The following is a 21,232-nucleotide window of genomic DNA, read 5'->3' as shown; positions in this document are numbered from 1 at the left end:
ATCTTAACCTTTGGGGCTGTTAGGCTCATGGATCCCTTCAATAATCTGATTAAATCTGTGAACTAGCTCTAGAAAAATGATTACATATACATACCCACAAAGATATTCAGGATATCCTCTAGTGAACTCCCTAGTGTCCTAACTCAAGTTTAAAACCTTGACTGGTCTCTGGCAGGACACTTCCATTCAATTCCTACTTAGCATTTTATAGCATAAGACTTCTCCTCTTCATCATTCCTCGTCTCAGTCATTTACGGAGCAAGCATCTTGGCTGGAATATGGCCTGGTTCTGTCCCTTGTTTCTCCTTGTGCAGGCCCAACCTGGCCCTGCAGGTGCCCACTCTTTCAGCCAGCTATCACTCTCCTGAGTTGGGGTGGGGGATATTATAGTCAATCTTACCTTCAGCCAACCACCACCCTGGAAATATCACCTGAGAAAAACAAAGAACTTGTGTACACCAGGGCTTTCTTAAGACACTTAACCAAAGCATCAGGTTATCGTAAATGGTGAATTTTGTTCTTTTTCACTGGGCAGAGGGGTCTGAGGGGTGAGAACATAATTTATTCATCCCTGTCTCTTGACAGCTCAGGGCTGACAGGGTGGGCATTGAGGGTCTGAAGGAATTGGGTGACCACAGAAAAGCTCTGGGTCAGTCCCTAGGACATTTCTCTGCTCCAGTGCCCACCACAGGGAGGTCCATTTTATCTTTTCAAGGCAAAAGGAGTAGACAAGTGACAAAGGAAGATTTCTCTCTGGCTTGCAACTGTTGTTTGGTGCCCAGTGAGGGAAGGCAGGGAAATGGATCAGAAGCATGCTGGGTAGCAACAGGAAGACCTGGATCTTCCAGCTGTCAGGGAGGTTCCGAGCTGATTTCCCTGATGCTGGCTGGGCTTTATGACCAATGTCTCTTCCGAGGTCTGATGCTTCTAAGTGAGTTGGCCCCACATTACATTTGAGTGAAGGGAGTAAAAATGGTTTCAGTCAGAAAAAAGACTTAAAAGGGGCAGGAGACCCACTTCTGCTGTTATGATCCCACCTTCTCAGGAGCCCCCAGAATAAAGGGAGAAGCACACAACCCCAGATCTCACAAAACAACTGTGGCCTGTTTATTGTTTTTCAAAATAAAACGAAACAACATATATTCAAAATTCTACTATGATGGAAAGCTGAGCTGATATGGCTGATGCAGGCTATCTCCCAGGTTGTTTTCTGGAGCATTAGGTAGGTACACTGGGGGAGCAAAGGAGGGTAGGCTATTGGCCCACTAACACTTAATGAACACCTATACCAGGGCAGTCATCAGAAAAGCTGTACGCTAGTTTTGAGCATATGAAGCTCCTCCTGGCTCCAGAGAAGTTGGTCCAAGTTGCCACTGTCATTGCTGCCACTGCTGCAGCTCAGGCCTAGGGTGCTACAGAGAGAGTGGAGAAGAGTGGTCAGTCAGGGAAGGAGGCAGTTTTAGGCTCTGGAGGGATTAAGGGTGCTTGATGTGTGTGTCTATGGGAAGGACCTCCCCTCTTGCCTGGCTTTACAAAGAGACTGGAATATATCTGAGAAACCACTTCAAGATGGGCAGAGCCACCTCTCAGTTGAAGGAAGAGGGAAAGGAATAGAACTTTTCAAATGAAACTTTATCTAGAACCCCAGTACATAAATCAGATTAAAGCAGAGCTATTTGGGTTGAAGTAGGAAAGGGAGACCACACCATCCCACTCCTAGGGAGGTACTGAAAGTGGCTGCCTTAAAAGGCTTTCTTCTAAGGTGCTAGATCTTGGGGGCCCAGAGGACAGTGGGCTGGATCCCTCCCACTCCAACAGCTGATTAAGGGGCCCATGGCCAGGTGTAGGCTGCAGGGCCTGGCCCAGCTCCCATCCTAGGATTGCAAAATTACCCTAGGGAGAAGTCTGCCTTCCCCTTCCCTGGCCCTACTCAGAATACTCTTTGCTTCCTTCTTTCTGCAGGTCAAGTCATTCCAGGTAGATAAGAGTGAAAGTTAAGAGCAAAGCCATCATCCTTCCTCTCAGGTAGATCCATGGTTACACTAATGTAGCTGAAAAACCCTTAGAGATGATCTAGCCTCATCCCCTCCCATCACTCACCATCTCACAGACGAGGGAACTGAGGCTCAGAGATGAGAAGGGACTTGCTCAAGGTCACACAGACAAGTCAGAGTAGAGCTGAGACAAGGAGCAGGAGTGGGCATGCCAGCCCCAGCTAAAGAATTCTCCGTATTGCAAGGGATGTAGGACTGGGCCTCCTTCTGGATTTAATAGCTCTACCTGCCCACACTTCACCCTTGATAATTTGATGTTCATCAAGACAGCCTTACCCAAAGGAGAGGAGGTCTCTTTTGCAAGACATATGGGACCCACTTGCAACTACAGACCACCTGGCTTCCCCAGCTGCTTCCTCTCCTCTCCAAGAGGCCAGCTGCCCCAACCTACAACAGTCCACAACACTGCCTTGGGCCTGGCATGCTGATGGGGTCCCTGCATTCCATAACCCACTCTCTGAATGCCTAGAGGAAGAGGGGCTCATCTCCTATGAAGTGGGCAGGTGGCACAGGGACAGATTGTTTCAGGGGCCCACAGAGGTCTCTGTCTTGTACTCACAGGATTATCCTGGTCACAAAAGCCCCGCGTTCCAGAATGTACAGGCCCTCTGGATGGGCTCCTTTGTGTTACCAGCAGAACCCCTCAGCAAGGGTTGCTTGGTTCCTGGCTCCCTGATGACCCAAGGGCTCCTATACTTGTGATCCAGAGGTGAGTTTTGAGGGACAGCATGGAGCCCTGCATAGGCCTTGCTACCAAGATGCCTGGATAGTGCAGGGAGGCCTATTGATTACTCTGTGCACTTTGCTCAAATCCCTGCACTTTTCTGAGCCTCAGTTTTCGCCTCAGGAACATGAAGAGTTGAATTAGAGCACCTGGGTGTTCTTGACTTTTTAGGAGTAGTGGATCCCTTTAGAGAATCTGTTGAAAGCTATGGACCCTTCCCAAAATACAGACACCCACATACATACAAACACACACACACACACACGCACGTATGCACACACAAACCAGACACTTCTGAGAGGGATGCCAAGCCAGTTTTGTGTGGGGCTGCCTCACTGGCCCTCCACACTAGGGGCTGGGAATCTTGGCAAGGGCCCAGCCAGGGACTGAGCTTATATTTAATTCATTTAGACCCGAACTGGGGACAGTTACCTCCCCCATTGACCCCATTCTATGTTCTTCCTTCCCTCCCTTCCTCCCTCCTGCAGGAGGCAAAGAAAGGGGTGAGAAATTCTGCTGCCATGGGCACTCACCCAATCTTGCATGCTGGGGGTTCCAGCCGCTGCTCTAACACAGGCTGGTCCAAAAGATACATGGTGTCATAATTCTCCAGCATAAGCTCTGCTGGGTCCTCAGTCTGACCTGGCATTCGACCTAAGGGGAAAGTATCCCATCGTACATCTTCTGTGGAGCAAAAGGAGGAGGCAAGAGAGGGCTGATGAGCTAGTTCTCTGATGGGTGCACAAGCCCACCTATCCTGTCCATCTACCCACTTTACTTCCCCACTTAGCACAGGTTCTGTGTGTAACTCCAACCCCACTCCTCTACGTGTCATTTCTCATGAGCTTTTCTCCACCTTAGTGCTCCCTATCTCTTCCATAGCACCCATACAATCTTCATGGCTGTTCTGTGCGTTCACAAGCAGCACCCCCACCACAGCCCACCCCCTGCATACCATGTACACAACTATAGACATTTTTGTTCCTCTCTGCTCTTCTTCCATTTCGCCAAACATGTCCCTACACAAACAGAATTCCCATTGCATCTCCTCCTCAAAACCAGATACCTCTGTATATCTGAATAACCTAGATATCCTACATACATATGTCCCCCCAATATGTCTGAGAGCCACACCATTTTTTAGTGGCCTTGCCTTGAGAGATACATATGAGATACATATACAGGCCCACATACTACCTCAAGGTGAATATTCTCTCAGAGGTATCATGCTCTCCCTCCCCACTGCAAGGTCCTGTTGCCTCCAGATGCATATACAAAGAACATCCCTTCTCTAAGGAAGGGCTGTTTCACTGCATATCCCACACCCTACAGACACCTAAATATACATACATAAGCACACAGACCTAACTTTCCACTCAATGTTTCCAGTTTTACTCTCTGCCTCTCATACACAAATCTTTATCATACAGAAATTTTAATGTCCCTGCATCCCCACATATGTATATACACATACAGAGGAAGGAACAGCGGGGGGGAGAGGGAAATATTTCAATGCCCTAGCCTTTCCCCATTCACAATACCACCACCACCCCCTGGCCCAGCCCCTCATACTCCACTTAGGAATGGATGATGTCAGGCACTCCCCACCTATTATGTCCTATCATTTAAGTACCTTCCACACAGTATTATATTAAATCCCCCCCAAAAAATCCCTTCCCCATCCTTACACTAGTGCATTCAGTTTTTGCAAGCAAAGCCTTCACTGGTGAGCTCTTCCAAACAGATCTAGTTTCTGGCCTCTTGCATCTCCCTGGTACTCAAAGAACTCTCCCCTGGCATTCTGAAAAGTATCAACCCAGGACTACAAACTTTTATGTTACTCAAAGAGCTCCCTCAGGAAGGGATGTACCTCTGCCTGACCATCCCCTAACCCCTGGTTCTCTTACAAGAAGGAATTTGTGACTGCATTGCCCTATGCATACAAAGATACTTCTGTACACAGGGACCACTCCCTCCATGTCTGTCACTGACCTGACCATCCTCCCTCCTTCCCCATCACTAATGCTCCCAATTATGTCTACATCATTGCCCCTGCCCCTCTAGCCTTATACCCTTGTACATGTCCCCTCAGTGATAGCACAGACCACACAGGCCATCTATGGATGGCTGTCTCACTGCCTGTTCTCAGGCCTTTCCATATCACTCCCCGCCTTATTGCTTCCATTTCTCTCCCACATACATATGCCTCCTGGTCCCCATGGGTCTTGGCAACCCTTTCTCTTTTTCCAAAAACATATATGACCATGTATGCACAGATGTACCCACAGCCCACTTCACACCTTCTCTTTTTACAACCCTTACTCTCTCTCCCTCCCTCCCTACTTCACTCTCTCTCTCACACTCACACACACACACATACACACTTTTCCTCAGTCACTGCCCCTCCCTTTAGATATTTTCAAGCACAGTCCTCCCTATCCTAAGACAGTTCTCTGTCACTGTGCCTTGGTGTGTCCAGCACATGCAGGCACATACCCATGTGCATACATGCAAACATAAACATGTTCCCTGGTCCCTAGCACTCAGGGTCCTAGCCCTTCCATCCATGTAAAAGCAAAGACTTCATTTTTACCCTAAGCTCCTTCACTGCCTCCCCCTCTCCCTCTATAATCTACCATGTCTACCCCATACCACACCCAGTCCCAGCTGTTTTCCTTCCCTCCCTCCTCCAGGCTCCATCACACAGGCTATGCCCAACATCTAGCCCTGCTTCAAGTGTGTACACATGCCTATGTGCAACACCTCAGACATTTCATTCCTTTGGCATCCCCCTGCCTTAAGGTCCCTGCTCCCCAACCCGAACGAGGACATTCATCACCCTCAGGAACAGATTCATGTTCCCCTCACCTATCATCCAAGTCCCCTGCTTCCTACTGGCTTTGTCTCATTAACTTGTACGCTCACCAAAAAACTGTCCTGTTCCTTATTCCCCCCCTTCTGATCTCATTTCCACTTCCTCTAACTGAATACTTCCGGGTTCCTTCTTTCTCATACATACAGCAAAATCCTGTCCTGTTACCACTCAGCCTCCACATGTCCATATACATTCACTTATACACAGACAGCACTATACTTTGGCTCCCTGCACCTAATCACTGCATGCAAAACACACATGCAGAATCACACATATATCCACCCCCAAATTGTCACTTTCTGTTTTGCTGCCCAGTGCCTACATCCACACCAACTCCTCTGAATGCACTCTCTGCACGGGGTAGCTGGCAGCATGACAGTCTAAGGTCCCTGACGCTCACATGTTCCATCCTAAGGGGGGAGGGAAACCAGCTGTAATCCACATACTACCTCATGCTGGTTACTTCCTGCTACTTGCCATCCTTTCTTGAGGGTGAAAGGAAGCTTCGAGAGCCAGCCAGAGAGGGAAGACAGATGTGGGGAGAAGTGGTTAACAGGCTTCTTACCTGAGCTAACTTGCCATGCGGAGTCCTGCAGAGCTCCTCTTTTTTGGGCTAAGAGCCTGGCATTCTCGGCAGTCGGGGACTCTTCCTCTGTAGAGAAAGGTCCCACCTCCATCCTGTCTTCCTCATCTTCATCATCATTATCGTTGTCATCGTGACCATCATCTTCCTCCTCTTCTTCCCACTTCTGGTGATCATTTTCTTCTTCTTCTTCATTTTCTTCTACCTGGTCTTCCACAGCTTCTTTGTTCTCCTTTTCATCTTCCTTGACATCATTCAGGTTGCCCTGCTCCTCCTGTTTCTGGGCTTCTCCTTCAGCCCCAGAGCTTGAGCCTGCTGGTTTGAGGATCAAATACAGGTTGTCCACTGTGTATGGAGACTTCCCAATGGGGGAAGCCTCTGAACCCTCCTGCACCAGGTTTTCTCCGCTCTGGGTATAAATGGAACAGATGCGTAGCAGCTTCTCCTGCTCCTCGTCTGGCAGGAACTGCCCCATGGCTTTGAAGATGCTAAGCAAAGGGAGGAATGGAGTAAGAAAGATTCAAAATCTCAAGTCACTTCATACCCAAATTCCAGTTTGAATTTGGTCTCTGAGCTTCCAGACCTGCCCTGAAAGGCAGTTCAGAAGAACAGACAGAACACAGGACCATGGACCCTGAACAAGCTCTATAATTCATCTCTGTGGTTCACTTCCATTCTCAGTAAAATGAGGACAATAATGGTACCTAACTTAAAGGGTTGTTGAATGAAGTAAATAGGATAGCTCACATAGAGTGCCTGGCACATAGTGAGCAAGCAATAAATGATAGCTACTAATCGTACTGAAATGCTATATAAATATAGAAACTAGCCAACATGCCTGCAGGGCTGGACGTGAAAATGGCAGATCCCTTTCTTTAGCTAGGCAATCTATCCTGAGCTTCAAAGATATACTGGAAGTATGTGGTACTCCTTCCTCATGGAACACAAAGTGTGATCCCTTTCTGGGAACAACTACAGCCAAGCCTGGAATGGAGGAAAAGCAGCAGCTGAAAAGACAAAGCAGGGTGTGGGAGGGAGGCCAGATAAGCACTGCAGACTTGGGCACTACAAGAGCTGGGGGGAAGCAGAGAGCACAAGGTGGGCAGGAAAGATCAAGGGAGGGCTTTGTGCAGAGATAAGAACAAGCACACATGACTGTGTGTATGCAGTGAGACTAGCCTGGCTTGAGGAGTAGAGCTTTGCTAAGGAGCTGTGGGAGCAAGAGAAGCCTGCAAAGGTTAGGGTGTGTGTATGTTGGGTGGGGCACGAGGAGAAGGGGATGACAGAGGATGAGATGGCTGGATGGCATCACTGACTCGATGGACGTGAGTCTGAGTGAACTCTGGGAGTTGGTGATGGACAGGGAGGCCTGGCGTGCTGCAATTCATGGGGTCACAAAAAGTCGGACACGACTGAGCAACTGATCTGATCTGATCTGATCTGATGTTGGGTTAAGGGGGTCATCGGATGTTTCTGAGCACAGGTGAAGGCTGCCTTTCTGAAGATCGCCAGGGTGACCATGTGGAGGATGGCCTAGTACTGCAGCCTGAAGTCAGGGAGAACCAGGGAGTCAGTGAGGACTCACACAGGGCACTGGCAGTGGAGATGGGGAGAGAGAAGCTGTGAAGAACAGACAGACAGACAGCAGGGCTTGGTGACCAGATGGTAGGGGGCAGGCAGAGGAAAGTTAAAGATGATCACATCGTGCACACAAAGAACAGTGCTAACAACTAAACTACCATCAGATACAAAGCCACTGGGAAGGAGAGCTCCTGGGAAGGAAGAGGGTGAGTATCCCTTGCAGAGCCTCACAGAGAACCAGGCACCTAGCAGACACCTGATCACTGCTGGAGGCATGGGAAGGATGCACAGATGGATAGTTTCCTTCTAAGTGTATCGAGTTTGAATTGTAGGTTGTTCATGGAAGGAAGGGCCATATGCTCAGTGGGCTATTTTCTCTCTGGGGCCCACAGGCAGACCGGCCACAAAGGTGTAGTTGCTGGTCACTGGCTACTTGGGACAGGGCTGGGAGCTAGTGACTCCACTGGGAGACTGGGAGACCCTCTCTGCAGGGCTGATTTCATATTCTAAGATGGCACTGGCTCAAACTGAATTGATATTGGCTGGCTGGGGGAAAAAAGCTCTCAACAACCTTCCAGCCTTACTAAGAAGCAAAGCCAGAGAGAAATTTTCTTCCCTCTCATTGTGGTCCATTAGTACAATTAATAATAAATATTCTTAGGCACTTGATCTTGGTAAGACACCATATAACTACTGTTTATTATTACCCTCTTAAGCTGTCTAGTCTGACCACTGAGGTATAGGGGCGGTAAGAATCTTAAAATCCATCTCCTTCCTCAGGTTTGCCTGGTCACATCTAGGGACTGAGAAAGTCACAGATCACACTGGTGGAAATAAGGTGAACTCTGGACTCATAAGCCCTGGGCCCAAATCCCTGTCCCACCATTAACAAATTGTATGACTTTTAGATAAGTCACTTCACTCTATTCAGAGCCTCAGTGTCTTTCTTATCTATTAAATTCAGTATCTGTATGACTTTTAGATAAGTCACTTCACTCTATTCAGAGCCTCAGTGTCTTTCTTATCTATTAAATTCAGTATCTGTAATATCTATGACTCCAAAAGATTGCTGTGTCAAATGAAAAAGCTCCTACAAACACAGCATACTTGTCTGACACTTAACTGCCAATGGTATATTTTATTTTTCCTCTGGGGAAAATAAAAGTCATCTTCTATATATGCAATCTAATGGAACACTGTATAAAGAACACAGGAGGAAGGACAGTATATCTGGATTCTGGTCCCAGCTCTGACCTGAAGACTTAACTACTGACTTGCAGCATAATACTTGAGGAAATCCCATTTCACAACCTGTGTAATGGTGTGATTAGGACTCGACTCACTGATTATCTAGGAAAGGCAGGATCTGTGTACAAGAAATCCTACCCAGGTGAGCCGCTATTACTGCTGGCATGTGTCGCATTCCTCTGGTATGCTTGGGTTTGGAGATCTCTGTGGTCCAGACTTCTCCAAGACCAGCAGCTTCCACTCTGCAGGCACTTAGGACTGGAAAGTACTTTAAAGGCCACCTATCCAAAACTCTCCATGCTGCTCTTTTCATTCCCTCCCCCATTACATACACATGCCATATTCCTTCAGAACTTTGAAATTTCCTTTATTTTTTTCTCTTGCTGGAATTGCTTAAATGCCTCTAGGACTTTCTGGTTCTCCTCCCAGTCTCCCACCCATTTGTATAATTTTCAGTCTATAGCAGACAAATCTGGAGATTTAGCTGTTTGGTTCAGTCCCATCTCCTGGAGGTCTTGCACTCGATGACTTTGTCAACAAGGCTACTTTTTTTTCTTTTAAGTTACTTATAAGATACAACTGTGACCCAAATGTCATTAGGATTCATGAAAGACTTGCTGACTCCATGAGGAGAGGATAAGGAGGGCCTAAAACGGTCTAAGCATCCAGACTCCCACTTCGTTTATTTCTCAATTCCCACCAAAGAGAATGCTGCTGGCAATGACAGCAGAGTATAATTTAGTTCAACAATATTTGCTGAGGTTTGTTTGGAGCCTGGACTTGCAAGTGTGCTGGGGCACAGATGGCTAATGCAGAGCCCTTGCCCTTGAAAAGCTTAGTCTGATAGAGGGAAGGAGACACCAGGAGAAATAGACATGACGAGAAAATCTCAGATTTGAGAAGCACTTGAGAGAATCAAAATGACAGGGTAGATAGTGCTACCACCAAGTGAGACAGGGAGCAGAGGAGGAAGATCACTTTGGGGCTGGAGTGGGGAGTAAGACAACTAATGCTCTTTCAGTCACAGTAAGGTGCCTAGAGGCCATCCAAGGGGAAATATCTGGCATGCAGTCAAATACAGAAGGTTGAATTTCTGGGGAAAGGCCTGAGTTAGATAAAGAGATTTGGGCCTTGGTACTTTACAAGAAATAGTTTAAAAAAAAAAAAAAAGCACAGGCATTTCAAGGAAGGAGTAGCAAACAGTATCAATGCAGCAGACAGGCAATGGAAAAGGGCCCACTGGATTTGGTAATCAGGTCAAAGCAGCTCTAGGGGTGAATGCCAGATTGCAGCAGGTTGAGGAGTAAGAAAGTAGTGAGGAAATTGAGACTGCTGAATGTAGACTACTTTTCTGGGATGTTTTGACAGGAGAGAAAGGAGTGATTAATTTGCTGATAACCCAATAGAGGGATGCAGGGTCAAAGGAGATTTGGCTTATGTTGTTGTGATTGTTGTTTTAAGATAAGAAAAATTCAGACACTGTTCACAGGTTGAAGAGCAAGAGCCAGTAGAGCAAGGGAGAGGCTGGGGTGAGGCCCTAGGGATGCTGGTAGAGGTAGCTCCAAAGAACAGGTGGAGGAGTAGGCTTTGAGGTTGGGTAAGGACACCTCATCTTGAGACTGGTGACAGTGCTGAGCATAGCCGAAGATAAGCTCATGAGGTCTGGATCTCAGGTCATAGGGGCCCTGCCAGAGGCCTCCATGTGCTCGAGGAAGTTAGGGTAAAATGGGGGAGGGGTTTGAGGTGACTAGTAAGGGTTTAGAACAGTCAAGAAACAGGAGAGAAAGTGGGCAGAAAACAAGTAGCTCAGACAAACCAAACTGAGACCTGGCCTGAGATCAAAAAGCATACCTCTGCAGTGGCAGCAATCCGCAGGGCTATGTGGTTTTCTCCAGCAGAGCTCAGCTACCTGGGCTGAGGAGTGGGAGAAGCAGACTGGGAAGGATCAATTCCAGCTTGGCGGTTTGTAAATCAGATATGCCAAAGGATGGGTAGAGTGGAGGGTGCTGATGATGGGTGACTGAAGTGATCAATCAAAGACAGGACTGAGGAGAAGCAAGATTGAGGCAGGTAAGAAATGGAGGGATTGGAGGTCGGGATGCAGGCAAAGAGCAGATGCTATGAGATGCAAGGGTAAGAAATGATAGGACAAGAGGTGGTAGTCACAAAGTGGGATGCTGGGATGTAAGCTTTCAGAGGTGGAACAGCTTTGAGTAATGGAAATGAGTTGCTCAGTGTAGTGGAGGATGAAGGTCACTGAAGTTGAGGAACTGCAGTGTCAGACGGATCACTCAAATGAAACAAATACTGCTCCAAAAAGCAGGAAGAGAATTGGGTCCTAAAGGCTTCCATGAGTATGAGGGGAGTGGTGTGGGGGTCAGGAAATGACAGAAAAAAGAAAAGGGAGACAACCACAGGTATCTACAGAACCAGTGCAATATTCATTTTGACTATAGCACTCAGAGTGGACTGGGCAAAGGGGAGTCAAGGAGGTATGATTATCACAATAGGTTGGGGCAGAAGCAGAGAGACCTTTGAATGTCAGGCTAAGAAGCCTAGTCTTCATTAGGAAAGCAATAAGGAGCCACTGAAGGTTGTTAAGCACGTATGAGAGGTACATTTTGGGAAGATAATAGAGACATCACTGGGCATAGAGTCAGTGAAATCGGTTCATTAATCAACAGCAGCTACCATTTATTGTGCACTTATTCTGTACAGGCCACTGGGCTAAGCACTGTATGGGGGTGTCTTATCCATTTTCATACTGGACTCAGTTCAGCCACTTCTTAATCTCTGTGATCTTAGGCAAGAATATATCCTACCCCTTCCCTCTCTGGGACTCAGTATAATTCTCTCATCTGGAGGAGAAATCTTTGCAAGGAGGTAGGTCTTTGCAAGGGCTCAACCAACTCTGCCATTCTAGGCCTGTGACCCTGAGGCCTGCAGCATCTCACCCTCTTATTGGATGGTATTCAAAAGACTTACAGCTGAAGGAGTTGGGGGCTGGCCCAGCAAGGTGAGCCCAAACAGGACTCAACCACCTGGGGCCAGTCAAGGGAGGCAGAGCAGTTGAAGAGCCTCCAGTTCTTTCTCGCTTCCCACTGGCTGGCAGAAAACCGGCGGGCGTTCCGTCCTGAGAAAGAAGACAAGGCCTGAGAAGAAGGAAAGAGAAAGCCACCCACCCAATCTTGCATCTAAAAAGTTTAGCTGTCCCTCCCTGTCCCCCCAGACTTCAACTCCTCATTCTAAACCTCCCCATTGCTCAAAGCATTCAGAACCCTTGGCCCCAGCCCAGTTTACTTGGCTCTGAGAAGAAAAAGGTGAAGGGAATTTGTCCACTGCTGTCGCAGGGCCCTCCTAGGCCGACCTTAAAGGTTTAGCCTTTAACACGGGATGTATCTGCCTGGTGCTATTCAGTATGAGGACAGTAGCAGATGCTCTTGCCTGGGCTGCTTTAAGCCCTGGGGCTAGGACTAGTCTTCCTCACCAGTCTTGGTGTTAGCCACAATCAGTTCAGTGGTCCATCTGAGGATGTAGGTCGGCCGGATCCCAGTGTTCCCCAAGGCTGGCAGCTCAGACAGCATCCTCTCCAACAGGGCCTGCGTGAAGGTCTGGGAGTGCAGGCCCCTAAGCAGGGGCTGCCAGAATTGAGAGAACGGCTTTGGCACCAAGATGTCATCCAAGTCCACGTTTTCTGGTTTGTGAGAAACATCCATTGACAGGAAAAGGGGAAGCAGGGAGGGAGAGGGAAGAACGGAGGGAAGAAGTAGGAGGAGAGAAGAGGGAGAGAGAGAAGGAAAGGAAAAAATCGAGAAGGGAGAGGAAGAAGAAGAGGGGGCCCCCCCAATAATAACAGAGTTGCCACCACAGAACAAAAAGAAACATGAGAGCAGAACAGCAGGGAGAGAAACCAGTTAGTATCTGGCAAACAACTGACTGAATACAGAGTACAAAAGAAAGAGAGCTCTGGTTCTAGCTTCAGCTTTGTCAATAACTCACTGTGTGACTTTGGGTCAGTACCTTCCCCTCTCTGGACCTCAGTCTGCCCATCTGTAACATGAGGATGTTGCACTACATGACCTTACAAGGCCCTTCCAGTTCTGTTGTTCTAGCTCTCTAGCAAGTGGCTAAATCACAATTAATATGGCAAAATAATGGCATTAAGACCCCCACCCCAATCCCAATCCACCCCATCTCACCCCACCCAATTCCAGGCCACCTAAGAATAGCCCAAACCAACAACTACTTTTCAGTGGGGCTACATTCTGCTCCACCAGGAAGGGCTTCCAGTAGCTATGGAATGGCAGGAAACAGCCCTTACCCCACCGTCCAGGGCTACCCAGCCCACCCCTGGTGTTCTTATCCAGGATACCCATACCCTAAGGCTGTAGTGAGTCTCCAGGACCCTACCTTCATACTCTATCTGCAAAGCTGCCAACTGTTCAAACGTGGGGATGAGAAAGCCGTCATCCAGAAAAGCATCTAGCACAGCCTCCCTGGAGCAAGAGGACACTAATTAAGTAAACTGAAGCAGGCAGAAGACCCCCTTCTACTCCCCTACCCACTCCCAAGGCTGCCAATGCCTCTGACTCAAAGCCCAAACCAGCATGGGAAAAAAAGGAAGGCAGCTGACAGTTGGCTTTCAGGCCCCTGCCTCCTGGGTCAAGGGCTCAGCCAGAAATTGGGTTCAGTGGGTTTTGAACAAGCATCTACCAAGCACATACTAATCTAAGGCCCATAACAAAGGCAGCAGTAGCTGAACAAGCCCAAAAGCCCAGATGAAGGAAAGTCCCAGGCCCACAAAGGAGTTAAATGCCTGTGGTCATAGGGTCAAGGTCCTGCTCAGTCTTTTCTCTTGACAGTTGTCCAGTCTCCTACCCTTCCCTTTCTCCCTGGTTGCCTTCATTCAAATCTTAGAAGCAGAAACTTTGGGGACTCAATTGCTGCACCAAATATTATTCTCATTCCTATGGACTGCAAGAACCCAGAACCAAGATTACAGAGGTTGAAGCCTAAGCAATAGGGGTAATCTCTCATTCCCATCTAGCTCAAACCAAAATCACTGTCAGCTGTCTCCTCTGAAGCTAGAAGTTCCCTAAGGGAGTCTCTCCTAGCTGACTGGGCCGAGGCGGAACAAGAGCTCTCAAGGTGTCTCAATGTCTGGAGGGTTGTCATGCTCAGGCTCAAGGAGGAAAGAGTTGTCCTATCCATCTCCTGTCTCCTCAGGTCAATATCCAGGAATAGCACTTAAAACAGTCAACCAGTTGCCTGCTCAGCAGGATCAGGCAGACACTACTGTATAACACAATGATAGTTTTCCCAGCTACTAAGGTAGTCACCACTCACCTCTTTCCTGACGGGTACAGCTAAGAAGCCTAGGCTGGGTAGACACTGATTAAAAACACCATCTGAACTATTAGTGTCCTAGGAATAAAGACATCAGGAACATCCTAATCTAACATTAGATCTAATCTAACATTAGATCATCCTAATCTGCGCTGCAGGTACTGCCTGCTACCCAGGCGCACACTGTCACCTACACCACCTTCCTATACTGTCAGTTTCATCCCAAATTCTTTCCAACCTCTTCCCGAAGCCCTTTCCAGCTGAATTTAGGTAGCAAGCCCCAAGAGCCAGGGAGGAGAGGAATGGATAGACACTGTCTGCTCTGGTTGAACTGAGTACTACTTTGGGGCGGGGGAGGGAATAAGGCTCATGGTCATAATGGGTGGGTCAGTGGGAACTTAGTCTTTCAAGAATCCAGGCCTTGGGAAGGCCCCCCCTCTGTCCCCTCAACCACAACTATCCAGGGGATGCCGATACCCTCTCACAGTGGTTTAAGAGGCCAGCAGTGCCTACCATATATCTTTTATCTCAAACTCAGATAAGAGACAGGTAGTGAAAAAGCAAAAGATTCAGGGCTCTTCCCAGTTGCCAAGAGTTTCATGTACCATTGGACACAGAGAAACAAAGCCGGCCAGGGGATGCATGACAGTAAACATTACTGCCTGTAGCCATTTCAGTGACTCAGATTAGGCAAACCACAACTGATAGCTTGCAGGGCTTACAAAAGTGGATCATGCGAAATACAGGGTCATCCGTGGGGGATCAGGATTATCCCTGGAATTTCCTACAGCAGAAACTGGCAAGCTGGGATATGAAAACCAATTTCAGGGAGGCTGCTACGCTCTACCCTAGAAGAATAGCAGCCCCTGATTACCTAGTTACACACCTGTTCTCGAGTGTAATGCCCTTGAGCTCTGCCAGGATGCATTCTACAGGTGGGGACAGGTTATTCCACGCTTTAATGGCCTGAGGTAAATGCCTATATTTCTCCAGCACCTGCCAGCAAAGAGGGTCCCATCAGAAGGCTAGTTCAGCAAAGTAACCCTCCCCCATCCCTCCAGGATTCCTTCTCATAGGACCTCTCAGCACTTCCCTTCAGGGGGATATGGCAGGGTATGCAGAGGTGAGCTCACAATGTCCCTATTGGCTCTGCAACTAAAAATATCCTGACCCTCAAGCTCCAGATTTTGTCTTTTTCCTTTTCCTCCCTTCCCACCCCCCAAATTCCCTGCAGCTCCCAATAACGAGATAATCCAATACACAGATATCCAGTGGGGGCATTTGGTTGGAGTTGGGCAGAGACCCTTGGATTAAGGGGTGAGAGGAAGCAATGAGTTATGGAAGAAGGTGAATCAGGAGACCCAGGTTCTTGTCCTGGTTTTATCACTAACTGCATATGTGACCTTGGGCCAGTCCCTTCACTCATCCATGGCTTCAATTTCTTTATCTGTGAAAAGGAAGGGTTGAGCTGAATGGTTTGTAAGCTACCTCCCTTCCTGCTAAAATAGCACCCCATAAGCTCACCTGATCTAGGAAGGCTCCTGGACGCCATTTGCTGATCAGCTGCAATATAGTAGGTCTGTGCAACCACTTACATCCGGTTGTTCCCTACCACCCAGTGGGGCCAATTATCCACAAACTTCCATCATCTGCTCCCTTCCATTGATGTGGAAGATCAGCCAACAGGACTCTGCTCCTCTTGTCTGGTTCCTACTCCCCTCCTCCTCATTTCTAAGAAGTTCCCTCAAACTTTGCCACTTTTCTTTCCATTTCCTTCTCAGGATTTCTCTCAGTTAGCTGGCAAGAGGGAAGAAATGGCCAAGGCACATGAAAACAGGCCAAGTCAAGGGAACATTCTTACCTTAAACTGTTCCTCTTCATAGGATACCAGCAGTTCTCGGGCTCTTTCTGAAAACAGAATAGGGGAACAGATAGAGCAGCCAACCATGTGTCCTACTCCTATGGAATTTTGAGCCCCCTCACCTCATTTCCTGAATTGTAAAATGGGAACTAGAATTCTTGGCTCTCTTGCTTCACAGGACTCAACGAAGATGCTTTTTGACAGTAATTTTTTTTAAGCTAAGCCTCAACACAACCCCACAGGAAATACTGAGCCAGTGAAATAACCAGAGTCAATCATAAGCCTGAGTCTTCTCACGAGCCCCTTTCTGCACCAGACACCTACCATACAACTGTTTATGTCTCAGAGCCTTTTGTAAAAGCGGATCAACCTCTTTGCCGTCTTTGTTGCTTTCACGGTCTCCATCAGTCTTGACATTCAGCTCTACACCTTTCTCCTCATCCTTAGGCTCTGGATTCTGTTCTGTGATGTCATCAACAACAATTTTCTTATCTTCCTCTTGGTCTGCTTCATCTGTCTCTTCCCTCTCCTCCTCCAACTCCCAGGTCTCTCTCAGGCTGTTCTCCATTTGGCGGCACCAATAGGTGTTCTGGAGCCAATCCAGGACAAAATAACAGCCTAAAAGAGGGGAGGAAGGAAAGCAGTGTTATAGTAACAGTCACAGGCAAGCAGCTCCTCAGCAGGCCCCCAGTCTCATCTTGCAAACATTATGGGAAAGCCCCAGGGAAAGAGGCTTGGCTCCAAGAAGACACAAATCTCACAATCCAGAAACAGCCCCTCTTGCTCTGGGTTATCCCCTGTTGTTTGCTTCCTCCCACTCATCAGCACATTTCCTAGAAAAAAACTAATACCAGACTTGAAGATGGGACGCCAAAAACGGAATGGGGCTAGCAAGTGGAAGAATAGAGACTCAGCCCCACTAGCTAGTTACATAGCCTTAGCCAATCAGGTCTCTTCCCTTTTCTAGATCTGCTTCCCCAACATGAAGGGGTTAGGCTGAATCAGGGGTTCTTAGTTGGAACGGGGTGTCCAAAGAACTCCTGGACTCATGATATGTGATGGTTCACACCTCTCAACCCACTCCCCATTCCCCTCCTCAGGCACAAAATTTAAGGGGATGCCAAAAAACTAAGTAATTGAGACAACAAAACAGGATCAGAAGAGTGCCCTGCCACACTATATTGGAGCCTAAAGCAAAAGGAGAAATCAGTATTATTAATCCTATCTTTATTCAAAATGTTTGGTATTTTGATCATCGTAAGTTTTTCTATATTAAAATGTTATTTATCTTGATTACTGAGCTTTTGACATCCCCTTCAAGTTTGTGTCCAAGGTGAATGCTTCACTTGCCTCACCCTAGTCTCAACTCTGACCCCAGGTGAAGACCCTCCTCCCTCTCTCTCTCCCCACAGTGCCACCCAGCCCAGGCTTCTGGGCTTAACTGTGATGTGTATACTCCCTGGGGACTCACCCCTACGGCAGTCATTTATATGGGGCATTTTCTTGTGGGTTAACTCATGGCGAAGTTCAACAATCCAATCCGGAATGTTCACCTGATTGTGGAGGAGGGTGTGCGCGCAGAAATTAGAAAATATTAAAGCAGAAAGGGCCACAGAGATGAATTAGCCTGGCTTCTCCCCATTTTACAGATAGAGAAACGGAGGTCCTAAGAGGAGGTTCTGGTCTTAGTGGCAAAGCCAAAATTAGAAACCAGGTCTCCTGATTCTCTTTAGGCTCTGTGGAGGTGATCCTGAAAATCAGAAGATACTTGCCTCCCCCAACCACCAACTACCCTCCTCCAATGAAGACAACTCCTGTGAATGAGCATTAATAATCCCCTTCTTCAGCCTCCTTTTACCCTGCCTGTACCAGTTCCTCTCCCAGGGTACCCTCTACCCTTCTTTTTCTCCCTTCCTTCCTCCTTCCCTTCCAGACTTCCTCCAGGAAGCTTCTCTTGATGGCTGAGAACCTGTCTGCCATCTGGGCCTCTACACACCTCATATATTCACTCAAAGCAGAAACGTCTTACATTTTCATGCTGCTTGGCTGGCTTTGTTTCCTCCCTCAGACTGTCAACAGCCAGAGGGCAGACACTTAAACTGCCACCTCTTTCCTGTCCCCACCCAGTGGTGCACTGGGGTGCCTCAGCTTCACCTGGGCCATTCCCAGCAAGCTGGGCAGGCCAAGCCCACTGAAGACAGCAGCCATGAGCAAGGAAGCAAGTCTGCTTCTTTCAAGCTAAAAGCTGAGGCTCTGAGGTTCTTGCTGGGCTTGGCTGACAGTGGTGGGATAAACTAGTCTGACTGTACCCACTAAATGCCCCATTTAGTGAGCCCTTCTGAGGAGAGAGAATTGAGCAAGGCCACTTTATCATACACACCTCCTGAGCCAGGAATTTGAGAGGGAGCTTGGCAAACTTTGTCTTCCTCTCCGAGATAAGGTTCACAAACCTGAGTTTGGGGGAGAAATAAGTGGCAGAGCCCAAGTAACTGCTTTATTCAAACCAGCGGGGCTTCAAAACACCTTGCTGAGTTACTGACACCTTGCATTTCCACAACCTTTCCAATGACTGTTCTGTCCTGTTCTTATGGTTGGTGTCAGCCAGAGCAGGAATGGTTCCATCCAGTCCAACATTACTGAGAGTCTGCCCTATACTGCAGCCATACAGATGCTCTGGCCTTCAAGAGTTCAGTCTAGGATAAATAACCATGACATAATATAACATATTATGCTAGGACATAGTATGTTATAAATGCTAAAACAAATGACTACATCAAATGATATGGGGAGCACAGTTAAACAATGGATAAGGTAAGAAGAGCTAAGGAGGACCTTAAGGCAAACAAGGGAAACAGTATGAGCTAAGCAAAAACTTTGACAGATGGAAAACTCAGAGGCAACCTTTTTCTTGATGTACATGAGACAGCAAGACCCACTCTGAGCCACTCTGTAAGTCAGGAACTCCTGGCCCACATCTCGGTTTCCACAACTCAGCAAACTTTCAGTGTTCGTGAAGAGAATGGGATAAAGGTGTAGACAAGGGTAGGATTAGAAAAACCACATTAAATCATGGTCAAGAACATCGAAGCATTCAGAAAGGTTCCTCTAGGTAGAAGAGTAAAAGGGAGAAAATAAATCGAACTGTAAAGGCTGGAAGAGACCCAAAGAGACCATTTGGTCTAAATCACCCTCACCCTATATTCCAAAGAGAGGGGAAGAAAAACGGAGGAGAGAAGGCTCTCAGGAAAAAAAGAGGAATGTGTGTTAACAGGGGGTTACCAACAGCTGTCAAGTTAAGCAATCACAGGGTGACCCATACACAAGGACACACAGGCATTTTGCTTCAGGGAGCACCCAAAGCCAAACTCGGCTTATCGTGCAAGCCCCATGCCCCCCACCCTCAAAACCACCCCCCACACACCCCTACCCATGTAGGTCTTACCTGACCAATGCCATGCCATAGAGCAGTCTAAGTTCATCAGTGCCCAAGCCACCAGTTACATCCATGAGCTTACAGCGTACCAGGTCAGCAGTAGAAGCCACTGCCAGGGGGAGTTCGTTGCCTAACCTAAAGGGCCACAGTCCAGCACCATCATAAAGGTCCTTTACACTGGCCCACCCTCCACCTCAGAATCTAGCTTTCTGTAGGTTATTCCAATTATATACTGGCTAAAGAGTGTGTTAACAGACACAAATCAAGAAGCTGGGAAGATGGGGGTGGGTAGGTAATGTCCCTGGGATCGAACAGTATACAGGATGCCTAACTGCTACACAACCAACCAACAGTTAAGTGTGAACACACCCCTTTCACCCTCAACTCATTCAGCTAGAAAAAAAAACCTTATTCTTGGAGACACCAGTCCCTTGTCTGCTCCCAACTCAATCTTACCAACTAGACTAAAGCGCCCCATTCAAACAAACATGGATTTTTCAGGCAAGCTCCCACCACCCTTTCTAATTTGAATAGAAATCCACCCTAGAGTGCTACTCCTTAAGCCCTGCCTGGCTCAGCCACAGCAGTTCCTTCAGTACCCACCCCCTCCCCAAGGTAAGAGAAGGTAAGGGTTAAAGCTCACAGATTTGACAAAAAGGCTGTTGAGGCACACCCGTTTCTTTCCGCAAATGGGATTAGTGCAAGAGCTTTGCTGCGACTTTCCCCCAGGCACACTGAGACAAGCAATGCCCAAACCACGCGTGGGAGAACCATTAAGCATTTAGGAGAAGACTAGATAGTAAGGCCTTAAGAAATCCTATAGAGGAAGAAGTGAAGTGCCAACAGCACGCAGGCAGGAGGGCTAACCCAACCGCCTTACCTGCTCCTCCACACCGTGATGCGGTTCAGCGCGTACCGCTGCAATTTATAGTCGTCACTGAACAGATACACCATCACCTGATCCCACTCGGCCCTGCTGAGCCAGGCGACCACGATGCGCTGGGCCCAGAGTGGCGACGACCCTTTCTCTTTGACGCACTTCCCGCACCACGCACTCCACACAAGATCCATTCCCCGGGGACCCAGACCTGGCTCAATCTCGGATTCCGACCGGACATCGGGCTCAACATCGGGCTCAACATCGGGCTCAACGGGCTCAACATCGAGCTCAGGCCTTGTGCCGCCGCACTGAAGATCATCCTCCATCTCATGATCAGCCTCCATCTCACGATCAGCCTCCATCGCAACGTGCTACCCTCACTCCAAACCTCCGCCCGCACCAGCAGCCAATGGGAGAGCGTGACCCTGACGTAAGCCCGCCTCCCAGAGTTAGCGTAGCGAATCGAAACTCGAGAGCTAACGGCTGCCCAAACCACAAGCTAGGGGAAAGGCCTCGCCAACCGGAAGTGTTCTTTCGTCAAAGCAATCGTCCTAGCTGCAAACGTTCATCCTCAACGTTCCGCTAATTTCCTGGTTGCTAACAGGCTTCTGTCCCATACCCGGCGGGACGTGTCTGGGAGGCAGGAG

The 21,232-nt window shown here is 48.1% G+C and overlaps 1 protein-coding gene across 6 annotated transcripts; it reads right to left on the bottom strand.

Moving 5' to 3' along the window:
• Window positions 1–1,083: 1,083 nt before the first annotated feature.
• On the bottom strand, window positions 1,084–21,100 carry LAS1L (LAS1 like ribosome biogenesis factor). 6 transcript variants are annotated; one of them, XM_061410307.1, is made up of 14 exons: window positions 20,586–21,100; window positions 19,715–19,840; window positions 18,653–18,722; window positions 17,744–17,825; window positions 16,597–16,890; window positions 16,273–16,319; window positions 15,298–15,407; window positions 13,476–13,561; window positions 13,065–13,115; window positions 12,553–12,759; window positions 12,051–12,198; window positions 6,219–6,724; window positions 3,312–3,462; window positions 1,084–1,412 (listed from the first exon to the last, which is right to left on the bottom strand). In XM_061410307.1, the coding sequence occupies exons 1-14, from the start codon at window positions 20,945–20,947 to the stop codon at window positions 1,301–1,303; spliced, it is 2,352 nt and encodes a 783-aa protein (XP_061266291.1). In that variant the 5' UTR covers window positions 20,948–21,100; the 3' UTR covers window positions 1,084–1,300. The 6 variants fall into 6 exon arrangements, with proteins under 6 accessions (XP_061266291.1, XP_061266292.1, XP_061266294.1 ...); XM_061410308.1 differs by having other exon boundaries at window positions 3,312–3,432; window positions 20,586–20,995; XM_061410310.1 differs by lacking the exon at window positions 13,065–13,115 and having other exon boundaries at window positions 3,312–3,432; window positions 20,586–20,994.
• Window positions 21,101–21,232: the final 132 nt, after the last annotated feature.

This window comes from Bos javanicus, chromosome X (assembly GCF_032452875.1).
Source record: "Bos javanicus breed banteng chromosome X, ARS-OSU_banteng_1.0, whole genome shotgun sequence".
In the NCBI taxonomy this organism is placed as follows: Eukaryota; Metazoa; Chordata; class Mammalia; order Artiodactyla; family Bovidae; genus Bos; species Bos javanicus.
Note: the sequence above shows the minus strand (reverse complement) of the source record. Positions and strands in the feature narration are given on the sequence as shown.

Excerpts from the sequence above, each read along its gene's own strand:
- LAS1L (XM_061410307.1), bottom strand. The coding sequence starts at position 20,947 with ATGGAGGCTGATCGTGAGATGGAGGCTGATCATGAGATGGAGGATGAT. Across the intron at positions 17,826-18,652 it reads TCAAATTCCTGGCTCAGGAG|GTGAACATTCCGGATTGGAT; the intron begins GTGTGTATGATA and ends CTCCACAATCAG. Across the intron at positions 13,562-15,297 it reads GGCATTACACTCGAGAACAG|GGAGGCTGTGCTAGATGCTT; the intron begins GTGTGTAACTAG and ends CTCTTGCTCCAG.